Below are 20,151 nucleotides of genomic sequence, written 5' to 3' on the forward strand. Positions count from 1 at the left end.
CTAGTTCTCTCCAGTTATGCTTACCCAACACTTGTCCTTTGCCCTTCAGGGCACTGATCACAATTTGGAATTTAATGCTGATATCTTCCAGGAGACCAAGTTCTACATCTTTTGTGTACAAATGAATGACTGAATATATTAGGCACTCTGAAAGACAAGTTACCTCCACAAGTATTATCCTCAATCTGCACCGAAAATCCCAGAGCCAGGATTTGAGGGAAGGGTCCTTCACTCCAAGCATATTTGACCCCTACAATGACTTGGTCTCTGCCACAATTACAGACGTCTCAGGCAGAAAAATAAGGAAGTCTTCACAAGGAATTCCTTTTTAGTTGGGCCATTTCAGTAAGTACCAAAGAAACATCTAAATGTCTGCCCCACAGCATACTGGTCTCCAGAGAATCCTTCCAGACCATTTTAGGAAACGTTACATTCTGTCTCCTTCTTGGAAAATCCCGAGAGGTTCTGAGACGCCCAGAACTCAAGAAACATATCAATATCCATCCTCAACTGTGTTTTCCAAGTTTGACTACAGTACCCATTTTACCTGTAATACCTTGTTTAGTGGGACACACTTGGGGGAATGCTGACAAATGAAAACAGGAAAAAAGACTAATCCAGCTGCATGTGGAGGATGTGTAGGGGAATGATGAAAATTACCCAGGTGGAGTCCACTTATGGAATCTTGAAAGCCAAGATAAATGGGAACTTAATCCAAAAATGGGAAGCCACATGAACTCTGGGGGAACTGGAGAGCTATTTCCTAATAGCAGGATATTCACCTTTCCTGATCCACTTCTGTAATTCTAAAGCTAGGCAACTGAGAGGCAATTTGACTGGAAGCTGAGATATCAACCAGGGTTAAACTGGGTCTGTGGGTGCCACTGCATGAATAGTGTTCCCCTGGAGTTACACAAGGAGGAGGTCCTCCTCTGGGCACATCTGGTTTCTAATCACAGGTAATCATTTACCAAAATAAATCTACAAGGCCCAACCTTGAAGGCAGGCAGGTGAGGTTTCCTGCCTTTTCACTGGAGCTTTCTCAAACCAGTTTTATTAACCCAAGTTCAGAAATGACTTCAAAGTCAGTTTCCTGAACTGTATACAAATGTGTGCATATCTGCATTTATGTATACTTTTCTTTTAAAAAACCCAATACTTTTATTAGATTCTCAAAAGTTCAGAAGGAAAGGTCTTTTACTCTCCTTTTTTCACTTACCCACTGCTATATATCTATATGTATATCTAACCATCCCAAAATGGTCAATGGTTTAAAATACTTCCAGGGACTTCCTTGGCAGTCCAGTTGTTAAGACTGCACATCTACTGTAGGGGCCATGAGTTTGATCCCTAGTCAGGGAACTGAAATCCCACATGCCACTCAGTGTGACCAAAAAAATATAACAGCACTTCTCATGATTCTCTAGGTTAGCAACCCTCAGCTAGATGATTCTTTAGCTTCAGGAGGTCAGCAGGGGTCATTCTGAGGCTGCATCCAGCCTGAGTACAGGGTCTGGATTTTTGACACTTAAGCTTCTGGTCTGAAAATATGTCAGGTTTCCATCAGCAAAAGCAGAAACAGCTAGAATATCACTTCTGGCACCTTTGACTAGTGAAAAGTCCAGTCCACACCCTGAAGGAAAATTAGCTCTTACTGGAAGGAGCAGCACTCATATACAGAGATGGGATTGTTGGTGACCATTTCTGGAGGTGATGTACCACACCTTTTGAGATAAAGGTAAAGGTTTCTAAAAACTCTGCATATGATTGAATAAAACGTGAGTGGTTCCAAAAACATGTACCGAGTTAAGAAACACTGGTTTCGTGAATGGACCTGACTTGTCCAGGGTAAAGATGTTCTCAAACAGAACATCCGGGGGGAGCAGCAGAGCCAGAGCTGTGCAACAACACAGGTTCTTTTCTCCACTCTTGGGTACAAATCAACAAACCCCAAGGCACGGAACAGTGGTAGCACCTACAGGTATCACATAAGACAGAAGAGACAAACTGGTATTTCAGCACAAGGGACATTTTTCACCACTGGGCAGTCCTTTTGTTCCCCCTTCTTAGTGACATTCATTGGCATTTTGTTGAAGATACCACAAAGGAAGTGGGCAATTAAACTGCCCTCATCAGCAGGAGACAGTCTGGGAGATGCAGTCATACAAGTTTGTAGCACAAAGTGCTGGAGTAAAACCAGTGGTCCAATTCTATAACTCCATGATCCCAATGAATAGCAAAAAGTAGTTTTTAGAACTCCTAACATACATTATATTTAGCAAAGTTTCACCTTATTCTCTGAATATGCAAAACCCTATACAGCACTGTGTATACAAGTGCATCTGTGAAACCATGGGCAGGCAGGATGTTAACCTTCAGTAAGGCCTTCTCTTTGGTCATCAATGGACCTCACTTAATGGGACCTGTCACCTGGGCCTGCACAAACCATGCACAAGCCAAGGACTGAGTGAAGACAGGCAGGTGGGGCTCCTGTCTGCCTTTTCACTGGCACTTTCTCAAACCCTCAATCTCCTGAACTGTAGACAAATGTGTGCACATTTGCACTCCTGTATATTTTTCTTTTAAAAGACCCAACACTTATTAGATTCTCAAAAGGTCAGAAGTTAAAGTAAAATGGGTAAGGATCACCACGGAGAGCAACACTGCTTGATCCCAGTACCTGGGATCATAAAAACCATGCTCCTTCAATGTCTGGCATATCAACTGCTCTTCAAAGGAGGAAAAGGCAGACATGTTTATGCCTAGTTACTAATATTCTTTCAAAAACTGCTTTTCACTCATTTCATATTTCAGAAGGAATGCGTGATGGAAGCAAGCTGTGGTATTTTTCTATACTGGCTTCACATGAACTCCATTAGAGGCCATTCCTAACCCCAGTCAGGCAACCCGCCCAGAACCACAGGGATAAACCAAAGCTCAGGTCCTGTCAAGAGAATCATCTTGCCATATAAAGGGCACACCATATTCTTAAAAACTACTTAATGTGACTCATTGTTCCCCCTTGTGAGAAATGGGAAAGCAGGCACCGAGGCATCAGATGACTCACAGTAGTTTTGTCAGAAGCATGGGATCTGGACTCAAGAGAAGCAAAGCTCTCATTCTGTTTCTATAACCCAGTAGTAAAACTTCTAAGCTTCAAATTTTCTCCTGTGGAAGAGGGCTACAATATTTACCTTACAGTGATGATGTGGTAAGGACTGAAGGAAACCACAAAAGTAAAGGGACAGTGCTTACTGAACAGTTTATTCCTAAATCAGAAGCAGAACCAGAATGAGGCACATATCTGTAACCTGGTTTAGGTCTCTGACCTACAAATGCTGCCTACAGGAGTAACTAAACTCAATTCTTTCATCTTAAAGTTTTCACCAGTCTTGTCATTTTTCTGGCAATGGAAGCCACTAGAAGCATGGGGGACTGTGGCTGAAGCAAAGAAAACTAACTAGAAGGGAGAAGGTAAATCATTAGGGAATCAAAAAAGCCAAGAAAGCAAATGGCAGAGGGGAGGGTCAAACAAGGCAGTGTTAAAGTACCCAGCACAGTGCTGAGCAGAAAGGAAGCAACCCGCACATGCTGGAGCTTTCTTCCTCTAGAAATGTTTGGTGCTTCCACTTACGGAGTCTCAGCAAGATGCAGGAATGACTCCAGACTTTTGCTCTTCTAACGAAGGAAGCTAAGAAGCTAAACTTCTTTTGTGCAGGTACAAAAGGAGCCAGAGGGAATAGTCTGACTCAAAACAGCCAAGGAAGTGAATGGTCAGTTCCCACACCTGTAAGGATTTAAAGCAGAGAAATGTTCCTTTGATTTCTAGGTGAGGAAAGAGGGATGGCATTCACCAAAGACTTGTGATTCTGCACTGTCTATTCACTATCATGGTCCATATTACCTTCCTCAATTTTTCCAAAATGGGAGAGACAACAGAATTCCCCTGTGATGCAAAGGCCTAGGAGAGGGAAATCAGGGCACACATTTCTCTAAGACGTGTGTAAGAATGGTCTTTTTATAAACCTGAGTTTCTCTCATCCCATTTCCCACCCCAGCAGGTGACACATAGGACTATAACCTTACCAAGACACTTAGTTTTTCTGCCAGGAGAGGTTTTCACCATGCTGGCCACAGGGGGCAAAACCACTCCAACAAATACAATTTCCACCCGCCTCCTCTCCACCATCCAGTTAAGTGCCTGGTCTCCCGTTTCTCACACTAGGTAAACACTACAGGAAAGTGCAGCTACTTTCAGAAATCACCTCAACCTGAGAGAGACAATGATTAGAGATGGCATTGCTGAGTACCGGCAAGTAAGCCTGGAGATAAAAGAGGACACGTCTGTTCCCACCTCCCACAGCTATCCCACCTAGCCATACCTCCTGCTGGGTCTTCACATGGATAACACTAACTACTCACAGCCACGCATACCTGTTAGCTGGAACCAGAGTGTGGCAGAGAATTTACTCCATCAACTAGACAAGCTCAGAGTAAGCACTCCCTCCAGATAGCCTGCATCAGAGGAAAAAACAACTTTCCCCACCCACAAATCATGTCCCTGAACAGTTTACTGCTTAGAAAATAAACCCAAGTGCATTTCTTATTAGCAGTAGGCCAGCAGCACCATTTCATACTCAAATGAGAGTACCTGGGTGAAGCAAATTTCAGCAGAGAACATGCTTTATTGAAGAGTAGATATAGAACAGCACATTCTACCACATTTGGGGAAGGGTTAGCTTCTGTAAAAGGCCTTTACCCCTTAAGAAAACCCCCAGTGAAATTGCTTTTGGGTAAATTTTAACAGTGACACTGAAACTGGCAGGGAGCTGCCACTGAACATGCTCAAAGTTAGCTCCCCCCAACCCACAGTGAATATAAGTAGTGTACAAAGATGACAAGAGAAAGGCACAAATGACCAGAGTTGGGATTGTGGTGAGGGCTCCACATGAAGACAGCGGTGTTGCAGGAGACCAAGTTGGGAAGGGTGACATGTCATACATCAAAAGCTGCCCCAAGATAGCAGGTTATAATGGGCTAGAGAGAAATTAGAGGGAGCATCTCTTCCTTCACTTAAACGACACCAAAAATAGAGGAGACCAGAGAATGGGGGGATGGTGGTAAATCCCAAAAAGGAAATGGAGTTCTTGGAAGGGCATGAGCACTCTAGTCCTTAGAGGGAGGGTGAGGCACTGTTGAAAAGAAAAGCAAACCTTGGCAGGGGTGGCCATTCTGCCTTGCTGAGTCATGGGCTGAGATACGCAAGTCATTTTCAATCACTTCTCCAAGGACGTTCAGACAAAAGCAATGCAACTTATGTGCAACTTAGGTGTGCAATATCAGACCGGTACTGGTAAAAGGTTTCTGCAATATAACTAACCGGTTATCATGCAGCATGAAAGGGAGAACTGGAATTATTTTGGCACCTGCAAAAGTAAAAAGAGGCAGGGAGTAAAGAGAAGAAAACATTTACTACTGGGCACTTTCTGGTGAGGCAAAAAGTAGTATTTCATTCCCTTTCACCAAGATGTTGCCCACTGCCCACGGGTGAACTCAAATCCAAATAGAGAATCACCACCTCTCAATTCTTTTCTCCATCTCATTTAGCTCATGTGCTGTAACCAAGACTAATCCCTGTGAGAGTCTTCAGAAGTATTTGGCTCTGGTCAGCCTGATACTGATCAAAAACAGGTCTTTTAGTAAAAATGGAGGAAATAACTTAAAGTGAGATGAAATCCAAAGGGAAGGGACCCCTCCCAACACACACTCAGAAGTGTCACCTCTTCCCTGCCCCTCCAAAATCACATGTAAGGAATAACTGGAAAGATCCTGGTGGCAGTAACCGTACTTGGTGGTGGCAAGAAGCACTATTACAAAGTTTAGAAGACACGACACAACCTCATGGGGCCAGAGGAGAGAACCAGTGACTGGACAGGTACAGTACCAAAACAGAACACCTTGGGTCAGTGCTACAAGGGATCTGCACTCAAGTCTAATAGAGATCCCATCCAGGCAACCTCACTGAGGCCGAAACAACAGTTCCTCAGAACCAGCGTCTGCAGTGTACACAAAGGTCGGAGCCAGGACAGTCCTGAGGGGGATGGCCTTCCCAAAGGATACTGTACTTGCCAATCACAAGAGCAACAGAAATGACAGACAGATCCCTAGGGTACGGATTCCTACTGCTGGGGTTCGCTGGCTCGGAGTAACTGGTCACTTTAAGTGCCCTTGGGAGGGGTCCATTTTAAACAGCTTGGATCCATGGTTTTATTGGAGTTGGATCTTTTGGCCTCTTTGGCTATCCACTCATCAATGAGATCCTGAGAGAAAACAATGGGAAAAAATTATTATATGCATTCAACTAAAACATCTTTATATGTGGATTCCAAAATGATTGTTAGCAAAGAAGAAATCACCAAAGGTTTCATAATACACTAAGGTGTGAGACAGGTATAAAAAAAGTTATTTTGATTTACCTAATGTTCTCCTACCTAATCCATTTCTTCCTATTATGCCCTCAGCAAGACCTGAAAATCATTACCCATCTTCCCTTATTAAATGTTGTGCATACGTGCTAAGTTGCTTCAGTCGTGCCTAACTCTGTGCAACCCTGCCAGGCTTCCCTGTTCATGGGATTCTACAGGCAAGAATACTAGAGTAGGTTGCCATGGCTCCTCCAGAGTAAATGTTGTAAGTCAACTTAAAAAAATTTTCAAGTTGACATGAGTTGAGATGGCATTTGCTAAAGGTATTTAAAACCACTTCTACAGGCCCTGGAGGTTATGGAGATTCTCCCCCACAGATGGGCACTCTTCTCTGATGTAAGAAAATCATCAAAAGGACAGAAGTACAACAGTGCAACATAAAGCTGCTTAACTGGAGCTGTTGATGCTTCTGTCATCCAAGTATGAGACAGGAGCTTACCAGAAGCTTCTCATAAGGGTACAGTCAGAGACAAGCCTAACAATGAGACCACGGAAAAGCTGCATGGAGTCAGACTCTTTAAAAAGGGAAGGTTACCTTTAAGGTGTGAAGGCTCCACTTTGCTAGGCCTCAACTGACATAAAGTAATGAGTAAGAGGCTAACAAAAACTTTACCTGTCTTTTCAAAACTAGGTGTTTTCCTTTCCAATATTTGAGCATCTGAAGGGCTTGCAGAGTGCTGACAATGTCCACAGGATTCACAGCTGTCTCCTGGCTAATTTCTGAAACAGAAGAGCTATTTGGTCAAAATGCAGACTTCCCCATCCCCCTACCAAGGATCCCTTTCCTTTGAAGGAAATCTACACAGACTCCAAATGTTTGGAATCTTTGCTACTTGACCCAAGCTGTCCAGAAGTTTATAAAGTATTTATTTGACCACTTAAAATAACTACAAAAGAGGGACAGTACAGCAGGAAACCACTTTGGCTCCTACAGAAATTGAAATCAAAGAACAAACTAAATTATTTCACTCTCACATAAATATTTTGGGATGTTAGAAGTTCCTGTGTGCACCAAATGACTTGAAGTTTTTCTTCTTTCTTGCTTTTGTTGAGAATTTTGTGAATTAAAGTGCTAGCAACCTAAAATTTGAGAAACCAAATCATATAACCAGTCCCTAGGGCCAAATGCTCTGGAATCCTTAGGCACCTTAGTGAGTGGTCCACATTAGTGAGTCTTCCACTCTCATATTCAGATGAAACACAGAACGTGGCATTATCTTTGCAGATTACAAAACATGAACAGGGCCAAACAGAAAAGTCAGAATATTCAGAGGAGCAAACATCTCAGGTAACATTCTCTAAGAGCAAAAAACCAACCTTTGATAGAAATCTCTTTGCCTTGGAAATTATGTAGGTAACGAAGAAGCACTTCTTTCCAGTAACTGCGATAGCTTATGAGCCCCAGATCTGAGAGCGGACGTTCTGGGGAGCCAACTTTTTCTTCCACTTTGGAAAGCAAATAACCTGCCAGAGAACAATGCAGACACTGTATCTCATCCTAACAAGAATAGTGTACTAAAATGGATAAAGATTTAAGGAGTAGAGTCTGCTTGGCAATATCCATCAGGGTTCAGTCATTTAATGCAATGCTATGTATTAGCTGTGGTACAGTTGACTGCCTTTGTACAAACAAAAGGGGACGAATGTGTTTTCACATTTACTTATAAAAGACATTTAATATAAAAGCCTTTTAGTGGAAGCCTGCACTAGAAACTTATTAATAGTTATCTGTAGGTATGCATTAAGAACAAAGTAGATGAGGAATCCCCTAGAAATTCAGTGATTAAGGGGAGAAGGCAATGGCACCCCACTCCAGTACTCTTGCCTGGAAAATCCCATGGACAGAGGAGCCTGGTAGGCTACAGTCCATGGGGTCGCTAAGAGTCGAACATGACTGGACGACTTCACTTTCACTTTTTACTTTCATGCATTGGAGAAGGAAATGGCAGCCCACTCCAGTGTTCTTGCCTGGAGGATCCCAGGGACGGGGGAGCCTGGAGGGCTGCCCACTATGGGGTTACAAAGAGTCAGACATGACTGAAGTGACTTAGCAGCAGCAGCAATCAGTGATTAAGACTCAGTGCTTTCACTGCCTGGGGCCCAGGTTTGATGCCTGGTCAAGGGTCTAAGCAGAGAAGGTAATGGCACCCCATTCCAGTACTCTTGCCTGGAAAATCCCATGGACGGAGGAGCCTGGTAGGCTGCAGTCCATGAGGTCGCTAAGAGTTGGACATGACTGAGTGACGTCATTTTCACTTTTCACTTTCGTGCATTGGAGAAGGAAATGGCAACCCACTCCAGTGTTCTTGCCTGGAGAATCCCAGAGACGGGGGAGACTGGTGGGCTGCCGTCTATGGGGTCGCACAGAGTCGGACACGACTGAAGCGACTTACCAGCAGCAGCAGTAGCAAGGGTCTAAGATCCCACAAGCCAAAAAAAGAACAGAATAGATGGAAACAGATTTGAAAGCCATTTCACTATATAGTTTTCAAGCTTTTTCAGATTTTTGCACTTTATGGATTATCTCAGGACTTGCCTGGTGGTCCAGTGGATAAGAATCCTCCTGCCAATGCACGGGACAAGGGTTCAATCCCAGGTCCAGGAAGATTCTACATGCTTCGTAAGCCTGTGCACCACAACTGATGAGCCCACACCCTTAGGGCCCAAGATCCGAAACTACTGAGGCCGAGTGCCTAGAGCCTGTGCTTCGTAATGAGAGAAGCCACCGGATGTGAAGTCTGAACACCACGCCAAAGAGCAGCCCCCGCTCGCTGAAGCTAGAGAAAGCCCAGGCAAAACAACAAAGACCCAATGCAGCTAAAAATAAAATAATTTAAAAAAAAAAATTTTTTTTTAAGTAATCCTAAAAATTCTTAAAAGAAAAATATAATGGATTATCTCAGTACTGCTTGTGAAATATTGGTGGGGGGGGGGCAGCAGATGGGAATAGACATGATCTGAATTTCACAGTCTCCAGTTTTAACAGCTAAACATCTAACTTTCAACACCAGGGGGATGCAGTCAGCAAACTCATACTTCAGGAAACTAAAACTACTGGACAACCAACTTAAATAAATAGCAAAGAAAAAAGAGATGGAGCGGGAACCTCTAAACTAAAAACTGATTTATAAAAGACACAGTTCTATCTGTATTTGAGTAAAAACAACCTTTTTTTTTAAAAAAGAATCGAACCACAAAATAATGAAAATTTGAATAGTGTATTTTATGACATTAAGGAATTTTTTGTTTTGTAGGGCTTTTTTAGGTATAACAGACCTTATACTTTTAGATTCCAAAATAACTGAGGGTGAGACTATAGGTAAAACAAGACTGGACATATAATGGTAATCATTACAGGGGGGTTTATTATACTATTATGCTTCTTTAGTGTATGTTTGAAAATTTCCACAAAGTTTGTGAAGTAGTTGTTACCTATTCAAAGATACACAATCCCCTCAACTCCATTAGTGGATTATGCCATCTCCTGATTTATCTCTAACCAGGTGGCTTTAAAAAAGGATCAAAAAGCTGATTCTAGGAATTCTAATTTGACCAAAATACATCATGTTACAGTGAACATAGAATAAAATACAGCTGAATCTCATTATTTACAGTAATTATATTCTATGAAGTCACAGCAAATACTGAATAAGCTATATTGAACCGCTGCTCTTGGGGTAAATACAGGGTTAAGTTCCTGTGGGCCCCTTGTCACATTTTCATCAACCAACCAATATATAACCAACTTTGTTTTATGTGTTTTTGTTTAAAGACACCTATTTAATACATACTGTTGATTTAACACTGAACTAAACGTGTTCTGGAGATGGAAATGGCAACCCACTCCAGTGTTCTTGCCTGGAGAATCCCAGGGACGGGGGAGACTGGTGGGCTGCCATCTATGGGGTCACACAGAGTCGGACACGATTGAAGCAACTTAGCAGCAGCAGCAGCAAAAGTCAACAGCACAATCACAAATGCCTGAATAAAAAACCTGTCTATAAAACACATTTTCTCTGGAAGGCACATCGCAACCTTACTAGACAGTACTTCAGCACTGTGCTCAGGGGCCACTGAAAATTAACAAGGAATTCCAGTGACTGGGACTCTACCCTTCCACTGCTAAGGGCCTGGGTTTGATCCCTTGTCAGAAGAATTAAGAGCCCACAAGTTGCGTGGCATGGCCAAAAAAATAATAATAAAGATAAAAATAGCAACAAAAAGCATAAAAATATGAACAACATGGCTCTAAAGGACACCAGCTTAAACAAAGCCAAAATAAGTATCTGTTTGACCTCATCTGGAAACATGTGGTGACTTTTTTTTGCTGCCATGTGCATGTTCTTTGATTTTAGGGTTACAAATAAATTTTACTGAGAAGGCAAATTCCCAAATACAACATTCATGATTAATGAGACCCAAAGCCTCTATCAGGTAATCGAATGCCTTTAAAGAACAACTTACAAAACTGAACTTAACACCCATAAACACATTTGAAGCTTTATGTATGTATATGCTATTCGTAAGTGTCACATTAGGATAATACTAAAGAGCTTACTTTACTATCCTCTATATCTCAGACTATTAGGTACCAACTCAGGGTCTTGTATTCATCTGAGTGTTCAATGTGTATCAGGCCAACTGACAATGTTCAGGTTTTTTCCACTTACTCATTCACTTAATATGAGTGTAATTCCACTATATGCCAGGAATTGTGAAGACAGACCATAGAACAAAAAGACGACAATACTTCACATGGTCCCTGCTTATGCAACTTATGACTTGGCTGTTTTACTTACTGAAATCAATGAGCATCTTGCCATAGCCCTGTCTCATGTACTGAGGCATGGTAAGGATACAGGATACATTGTAGTTGAGGAATGAATTCTTTTCCTAAAATCAAGAGCAAACAGATGAGAAGATTGGAAGAATATGGGACCAAAGGTGTCTCAGCAGTCCCAGATACAAGCAAGGCTGCTTGCAAAATATATGCTAACTAGTCCTGGGGAGTGGCTGTCAAGCCTCATAGCTGGTACATCCACACCCTTTATGCTGATGATCCCAGGGTTTCCCTAGCTGAGAACTCCAGTCTCACCTTAAGGGCACTGACTCTAAGATTCTTTTTTAGAGGCAAAGGGCAAGGCAAGACGGTTTAGAACACTGAATCCAGTCTAGAGCAGCACTCTTTAAATCACATACTGTATGATTCGTTTATGTGAAATGTCCAGAATATGCAAGCTTAAATAGAGACAGTGGGCCTGGGAACAGAAGGAATGGAAATGAGGAGTGACTACTCATGAGTATGGTGCTTCAAACTGGGAGTAACAAAAACTGACGGCACAACTCTGTGACTGCACCGTACGCAGTCAATGAGTGAACTGTATGCTTGTGAAAATTACATTTCAGTAAACTTGCTGTATTGAAAAGCTGTAAGTAAAATCTGGCCTTAAATCTTTAAAGGTGTAGTGGTGTTATTACTGAAGGAGCCCAGCTAGAAAACCAGGCAAAAGGAACATATTTCCTGGTTTTAAGCTAATAACACAGAGGAGAGCAAAGCCAGGAGAGTTGGTTGGCTTGGATGGCAAGATGTGGGCTTGTGGGTTAGTAGGCCGGGTGCTGGCCAGCAACTAATGGGTAGCTTCAACCCACAAGTCCAGAAATGAATAAACCAAAAGCTTTTCATAAAGACTGCACATTTTCATTAAATAATCTTTGATACGTGGATGTCCACCCCACCCCCTGCCACCCTTTAAGAGAAGGGCAATCATCAATGCCCAGGGGACCACCTCTTTCTGTCAGTGATTTGAGGCTTCATATGCCAACATCAACCACCCTGCTCTGGTCATCAGCTTCTTAATCTCCAGATCCCGCTGACCTTGGAAAAATATCCAATCAGGTGACAACCAGTGCTGTCTGCTTCTGTCATAACATAGAACAGGAAGGGTTCCACATCATAATATAATGTCTTGTGGTCCAGAAAAAGCTTGGCCAACAGGCACAGGTTTTGGCAGTAGATCTGGAAGTAAAGAAACAGCATTTATGTATGGACAAGTGATTCTTATACTTATCAGGTAAAGGCCTAAAATTAAAGATCACACCATATTGTTAATGAAGCAGAAACTGTATTTTGGCCAACAGAAAAGTTCTATCTTCTTTACAAGCTGCAGATAAACTTCTGAAACCAGTGAAAGTACAGCATTTCCATCCCTTTTTCTGATGTCACCATTTTTACCTTGTTTTTCTTGCCATCCACTTCAAATACAGAGATTGAACCTTTGCGATATATCTCATCACCAGGTGGGTGTTTCCACACACACTTAGCCTGTAAGAGAATGGAATTCACATCAGGGAAACAAACCTTCCCAGTAAGACTTGCTGCTCAAAAGGGAAAAGGAACCACAGGTCGAACTGGGTTAGCTGAGATGGACAGTTTGACAAACTGACAGCGAAATGGATTTTTTTCTTTTAGTGAAACAAATAAAGACTTCTAAATTCACTGCAATATATTTACAGACTTTTATAGCAGTTTGGAACAAGTTTTCTGGATTATGTTCTGGCATTGCTCCAACCCAAGAGATTAAATCTTCTACTATGTAAAAGTAAGATAAATAAAAACTACCCCAGGCTTATTATAAAATGGCTTTTGCCAACAGGAAATTCTTAAGCAGCTTATTTCCAGCAGCTTAAGAGTTGCTAAGTAAAGGTACTCTCACCTTTACCAGTAACTTCTCATTACCACCTAAACCATTATGGTCTTCTTTTCAGATTAGAAAACAGACCCAGTGATAAAAACCAGGCCCCCTCTCCAAATGTTCCCTTTGTTGTACTATAATGAAATAGGACATGTCCTTCTGCGGCTTTAGAAAAATAGGCAAGGAAGCCTGATTGAGCAACAGGAAGACAGGCTGGGGTTGGGGGGAGGGACAACAACTTGGCCACAAGAGGGCACAAGGTACCCCTTCCCTCACCCTCAGGTGCTCACAGATTTATTTTATTTTTATGATTTACTTGAATTTAATAGATATTAATGTATTTTACATTACTGGGGCAAGCATAAGAAAATTTCTAGACACTTTAATTCTAAAATAATTGGTTTGCATAGTTTTAAAGTAGTTCATACAACAGAAGAGCTATTTCACAAAACATAAGATATATTTTGTCATTTAAAAATGTATCCAGAGTAACTATAGTAAGGGCTACTTGGCAGTTTTCTAGATGAGCTTCAATATTACTTATGGTGGAAGAACAGTGTTTGGGAAAATATTTGAGAAAACAAACCTTGGAGGAAGAGAGAAAAGCTTATTATTCATAAAAGTTTGATAATCTTTACTTAATAATGTGTTACTCTGTACTGTAGAGAATATACAGCATATATTCTCTGAATATTTATTTGCAAATAATACCACTTTAATTTTTATACAAACCAAACAATAATAAGATAGTACAATGTACTGCTGCTGCTAAGTCACTCAGTCATGTCCGACTCTGTGCGACCCCATAAACGGCAGCCCACCAGGCTCCCCATCCCTGGGATTCTCCAGGCAAGAACGCCAGAGTGGGTTGCCATTTCCTTCTCCAGCTCACAGATTTAATGCAGGGAAGCCACTACTGTAAATAGGTGACTTTTTGAAAGGTTTTATGTAAATACTTTAAAAAATATCATTAAAAAGCATATGGTTTTCCAACAGTCATGTACAGTTGTGAGAGAAGGCTGAATGCCGAAGAACTGATGGCTTTGAACTGTGGTGCTGGAGAAGACTCTTGAGAGTCCCTTGGACAGCAAGGAGATCAAACCAATCAATGCTAAAGGAAATCAATCCTGAATATTCGTCGGAAGGAGTGGTGCTGAAACTCCAATACTTTGGCCACCTGATGCAAAGAGCTGACTCAATGGAAAAGACTATGATTCTGGGAAAGATGAGATGGTTGAATGGCGTCACCAATTCAATGGACATGAATGAGTTTGAGCAAATTCTGGGAAAATGTGATGGAAAGGGAAGCCTGGTGTGCTTCAGTCCATGCAGTCACAGGGTCGCACACAACTAAGCGACTAAACAACAAAAAAAGTATATATATGAATATTTTTTATGAAATTGTATTCGAACTTTTTGGGTCAATCAAGAGTCATAAGGGCATCTATGGTGGTCCAGGGGTTAACAACCCACCTGCCAATGCAGGAGACCCACATGTTGCGTGGCAACTAAGTCCACGTGCCAAAACTACTGAGCCAGCACTCCAGACAGAGCCCAGGCACTGCAACTACTAAAGCCTATGTGACTAGAGCCCTGCTCCGCAATGAGAAGCCCACACACCACAATGAAAACCCAGCTGAGCCAAAAATAAAATAATAATTAAAAAAAGAAGCATGCCCCAATTTGTCACATATAAATCCACATATTCATTTAGTAATGAGAGCTCCACCTGTGGTTTCTTCCTGTCTCCACCCCTTTACTCATGTTGGCTCTTCCCAACAGTGAACAAACTAACAACAATTATCTGTTCAGAAACAGAAGCCAAACTGTTGGCCAAATAGGCAAAGAAAGCCCATTTCTGTGATTATGCCTAAAGCAAGAAGACTCTTCAGAGGTATCAATTAAAACAGGTTTTCTATTTCGTGAAATCTGATTTTTATAACACATAATACAATAGACATCGTCAAACATTCAGACTGCTTACTTGATCCTCAGACTATATAGGCCCTTTGTTTTCTCTCCCTACTATTTCTTGCCTTTTGGCTACTTCGTTAGTTAGTACCACTAACTAGAAACAGAAAGAAAAAACAACAGTAAGCAGTTCACATCAATAAAAATACCAGTCTTTCACAAAGCAAACTCTGAATTAGCTTATCTCCATGGTCTACAATCATGGAGCCCAGTCCTCAGTTATCACCCACCTGTCCCCTACTCCCAGCATTCTTCCCCACATAGTCTAGTGGGAGCCTATTGTGCTGCAGTCTAAAGGGCTTAATTGGCAATGGTGGTTCTGGGCCAAAGTGTACTCCAGAGCTGGCAACACAAAAAAGCAGTTTTAGCACCAAACTGGAATGAATACTATGACAGAAACTATAGGAATGCTGGGCTATAGATACAGCCACAATCACTTGTGACTATGGAAATAACAAAAAACAGAGGTTTCCTCGACTTACAGACCAATCTCCACCCCTGCTCCACGGCAGAAATTAAGACAAGACTTTTCATTCCACAATTAGGAGAAGAAACATGGCTTAAAACTATAAAATAAGTAGGGAATACATTTGTAAAAAAACAAAATGATTCAACTGTTTATTCCTATTTTCACAAGAAGGCTGTTCAGAAACCAGCAAACACTAAACAACTCATGGGAAAGGCTGACCCAAGGACCTCTTCTGTTAATTTCATAATTTGTCTTTCTTAAGCAAGAGTTCCTTCAACATACATTTATGGGGCGTTTATTGCCAAGGCTAGTTACTAGAGATACAAAGGTGAATCACGTTGTCCCAGTTCTGTCTAGTGAAGTCCATCCATTTTTATCCACTTTGAGACAGAAAAACTGTGGGCAGAGGTAATTCATACCCCAGGAACAGAGAAGAGCAGGCAGCAAGAAAAAGACAGGGAAATGAAAATGACAGCATGTGTTTAACAGCCACCCAGCACCAGCCTTGCCAAAGGCTGTATACTCCAACCCTGAAATGTGGCTTTCAATTTCCTGTGCCTTCATTCCATTTCTGTGGACCACTGAGAGGTATTCAGATAGATGTCAAAATCTAGAATCCACCCCCCCCAGGCCGGTAGGTGTCTAATATGCTACTGGAGAAGAGCAAAGAAATAGCTTCAGAAGGAATGAAAAGGCTGAGCCAAAGTGGAAACAACACCCAGTTGTGCATGTGTCTGGTGGTGAAAGTGAAGTCCGATGCTACAAAGAACAGTACTGCATAGGAACCTGGAATGTTAGGTCCATGAATCAAAGTAAACTGGAAGTGGTCAAACAGGAGACGGCAAGAGTGAGAGTCAACATCTCAGGAAATCAATCAGTAAACCAAAAAGGACTGGAATCAGCGAATTAAATTCAGATGACCATTATATCTACTACTGTGGGCAAGAATCCCTTACAAGAAGTGAGTAGCCCTCATAGTCAACAACAGAGTCCAAAATGCAGTACCTGGGTGCAATCTCAAAAACGACAGAATGATCGATCTCTGTTCATTTCCAAGGCAAACTATTCAGTATCACAGTAATCCAGATCTATGCCCCAACCACTAATGTCAAAGAAGCTGAAGCTGAACAGTTTTAGGAAAACTTATAAGATCTTTTTTCATCATCAGGAACTGGAATGCAAAAGTAAGAAGTCAAAAGACACCTAGAGTAACAGGCAAGTTTGGCTTTGGGAGTACAAAATGAAGCAGGGTAAAGGCTTAGAGTTTTGCCAAGAGAATGCACTGGTCATAGCAAACACTCTCTTCCAACAACACAAGAGATGACTCTACACATGGACATCACTAGATGGTCAATACCAAAATCAAACTGATTATGTTCTTTGCAGCCAAAGATGGAGAAGCTCTATATAGTCAGCAAAAACAAGACTGGGAGCTGACTGTGGCTCAGATTATGAACTCCTTATTGCAAAATTCAGACTTAAATTGAAGAAAGCAGGGAAAACCACTAGGTCACTCAGGTATGACCTAAATCAAAGCCCTTATAATTATATAGTGGAAGTGACAAACAGATTTAAGGGATAAGATCTGATAGACAGAGTGCCTGAAGAACTATGGACGGAGGTTCGTGACACTGTACAGGAGGCAGTGATCAAAACCATCCCCAAGAAAAAGAAATGCAAAAAGGCAAAATGGTTGTCTGAGGAGGCCTTACAAATAGCTGAAAAAAGAAGAGAAGCGAAAGGCAAAGGAGAAAAAGAAAGATATCTCCATCTGAATGTAGAGTTCCAGAGAATAGCAAGGAGAGCTAAGAAAGCCTTCCTAAAGTAATCAGTGCAAAAAAATAAAGGAAAACAATAGAATGGGAAAGCCTAGAGATCTCTTTAAGAAAATCAGAGATTCCAAGGGAACATTTCGTGCAAATATGGGCACATAAAAGGACAGAAACGGTATGGACCTAACAGAAGAAGACATCAAGAAGAGGTGGCAAGAATAAACAGAAGAACTATACTAAAAAGATCTTAATGATCCAGATAGCCACAATGGTGGGATCACTCACCTGGAGCCGGACATCCTGTAGTGCGAGGTCAGGAAGTAGGAGGTGACAGAACTCCAGCTGAGCTATTTCAAATCCTAAATGACGATGCTGTTAAAGTGCTGCACTCAATATGTCAATGAATTTGGAAAACTCAGCACTAGCCACAGGACTGGAAAATGTCAGTTTTCATTCCAATCCCAAAGAAGCACAAAGCCAAAAAATGTGCTAATTCAGACTACATTTCAGACTAATGTAGAATTGTGTTCATTTCACATGATAGTAAGGTTATGCTCAAAATCCTTCAAGTTAGGCTTCAAAAGTATGTGAACTGAGAACTTCCAGATTTATACAAGCTGGATTTAGAAAAGGCTGAGGAAGCAGAGATCAAACTGCCAACATCTATATGATCATAGAAAAAGCAAGAGAATTCCAGAAAAACACCTACTTCTGCTTCACTGACTAATGCCTTTGACTGTGTAGATCACAAAAAACTGGAAAATTCTTAGAGATGAGAATACCAGACCACCGTACCTTACGCCTCCTGAGAAATCTGTATGCAGATCAAGAAACAACAGTTAGATAGACCAGACATGGAACAACAGACTGGTTCTGTCTAATCAAAGCTATGGTTTTTCCAATAGTCATGTACAGATGTGAGAGCTGGACAATAAAAAAGGCCAAGAGCTGAAGAATTGATGCTCTTGAACTGTGGTGCTGGAGAAGACTCCTGAGAGTCCCTTGGACAGCAAGGAGATCAATCAATCCTAAAAGAAATCAGTCCTGAATATTCATTGGAAGGATTGATGCTGAAGCAGAGGCTCCAATACTTTGGCCACCTGATGTGAAGAGCCAACTCACTGGAAAAGACTGATGCTAGCAAAGATTGAAGGCAGGAGGAGAAAGGGACAACAGAGGATGAGATGGTTAGATGGCACCACCAACTCAATGGACTTGAGCTTGAGCAAAAGGAAAGGAAGCTTTGAGGCAAACCTGGAGTGCTGCTGTCCACGGGGTAGAGTGTTGGACATGACTGAGCAACTGAAAAACAATCCAGACATCCTAGAGCTTATACAACTTACCATGTGTCGGCGAAGTATTGTTTGGCTCTTCATGTATTTCAAACAGAATTCACACATGTAAAGACGTCCCAGTCGTGCATATTCTTCAGGATAGGGAGAATGGTACCAAGTATCAAGCTCATAGCGACCAAAAGCAATTGTTTTAATCATGTTGCTCCCCTCTGTGATTTGGCCTTGCAGCCTTAACTTCTCCTGTATTGCAGAGAAGAAATCAAGTCAAAGGAGGATCAGAATTAATCATTTCTATTGTAAGCTATGTGCATGCCACCACAACTGGCTATGAAAAAAATAGTATCTGGCTTTTATCTCATGAGAAACTTGCACTGAAGAGGACTATGGGGGCATGGGTCACCAGGAAGGCTAGAGAAAATGTACTGTCTACACTGCCCAGAGCACAGATCTTGAGAGTGGCTTTTCTCTGCTACCTACCCACTTGGGCCTCATCTCCTGAACATCAGAACAAGCCCTTCGTAAAATTTTACTTTTTATCAGTCTGAAACAAATCGAATTTTAAAAGACCATCTATCATAAACTCCCTACACCTTAACAAACATTCTAAACCTAAACAAAAGCTTCTTGAGAATGTGCTTCATACGTGTGCAAAAGCTCTTATAAAGAAAGCTGTATGGATCTGCATGACATGCACCCATGCTGGCATCCTCTCAACTTGGGTCCTTTAAAAAACACTTTTGAAACAGGGATGATGCTTTAATTCTGGAATTTAAAGCTAGAAAGTAGAAGATATTTTTGAATACCTGTCCCCACTCAGTGGCTATGAGTTAGCCACAGAAAAAATTCTGAAGAATAATCAGGCAGAACTCTAAAAAGCTGGCCTAGGAAACGTTCAGTACCAGGGTAGCATAGAGAAAACCAGCAGCGGTAGCCCAGCCTAAACAAGGGCAGCAATCAAACCCTGCCTCTTTCAACATGTCTCCTCTATGGAGCCTTATACCAAGGTCACAGGACAAAAATTTCTGTAATTAACCAAGGTCAGTAGCAATTGTTGCCATGAGCCTCTTGATCTAAATCAGCCAGGTCCTTTACCCTGCATTAGGTAAAATACCCATCCTGAAACATTCTAACCAATCACTTAATGTCACCCTTCCAGTTGGAATTTTCTCTGCCTTGAGGCTATAAAAATTGGCAACTAGCCCAAGAAAGGGGTCAGCTCTCCCTTGAGCCAGCCTGATGTTCTAATAGCATCTCCCACTGTAAGAAACTGTTCTCCTCTCATTCTGCCTCATGTCTGGAAATTCTTTTCCAACCAGCCCATGGACCACTACATAATCAAGAATTCTTAAATAAAGTATCTGATTATAACTTTTTTTAAAAAAAGCAAGATGAAATTCACTTTACAAACTTTAAGTTTCTTTGAACATATTTAATTCATTAAATCAGAATTCTAAACTAAACTATCTG

The 20,151-nt window shown here is 41.5% G+C and overlaps 1 protein-coding gene across 2 annotated transcripts in view; it reads right to left on the minus strand.

Moving 5' to 3' along the window:
• Window positions 1-1,271: 1,271 nt before the first annotated feature.
• The window catches only part of KAT7 (lysine acetyltransferase 7), a 38,780-nt gene continuing 19,900 nt past the window's right edge, over window positions 1,272-20,151 (minus strand). The window contains exons 8-14 of one of the 2 annotated variants that reach the window (XM_055407594.2): window positions 18,733-18,924; window positions 12,718-12,807; window positions 12,361-12,501; window positions 11,285-11,378; window positions 7,803-7,949; window positions 7,099-7,205; window positions 1,272-6,320 (exon numbers count right to left, since the gene is read on the minus strand). In XM_055407594.2, the coding sequence (XP_055263569.1) occupies window positions 6,219-6,320; window positions 7,099-7,205; window positions 7,803-7,949; window positions 11,285-11,378; window positions 12,361-12,501; window positions 12,718-12,807; window positions 18,733-18,924 (873 nt within the window). In that variant the 3' untranslated portion in view covers window positions 1,272-6,218. The remainder of the gene's footprint in view (window positions 6,321-7,098; window positions 7,206-7,802; window positions 7,950-11,284; window positions 11,379-12,360; window positions 12,502-12,717; window positions 12,808-18,732; window positions 18,925-20,151) is intronic. The other variant, XM_055407593.2, reaches the window with a different exon arrangement.

The sequence above is a fragment of the Moschus berezovskii genome, chromosome 20 (genome assembly GCF_049115385.1).
Source record: "Moschus berezovskii isolate FMDL1 chromosome 20, NW_MosBer_1.0, whole genome shotgun sequence".
Taxonomy (NCBI): domain Eukaryota; kingdom Metazoa; phylum Chordata; class Mammalia; order Artiodactyla; family Moschidae; genus Moschus; species Moschus berezovskii.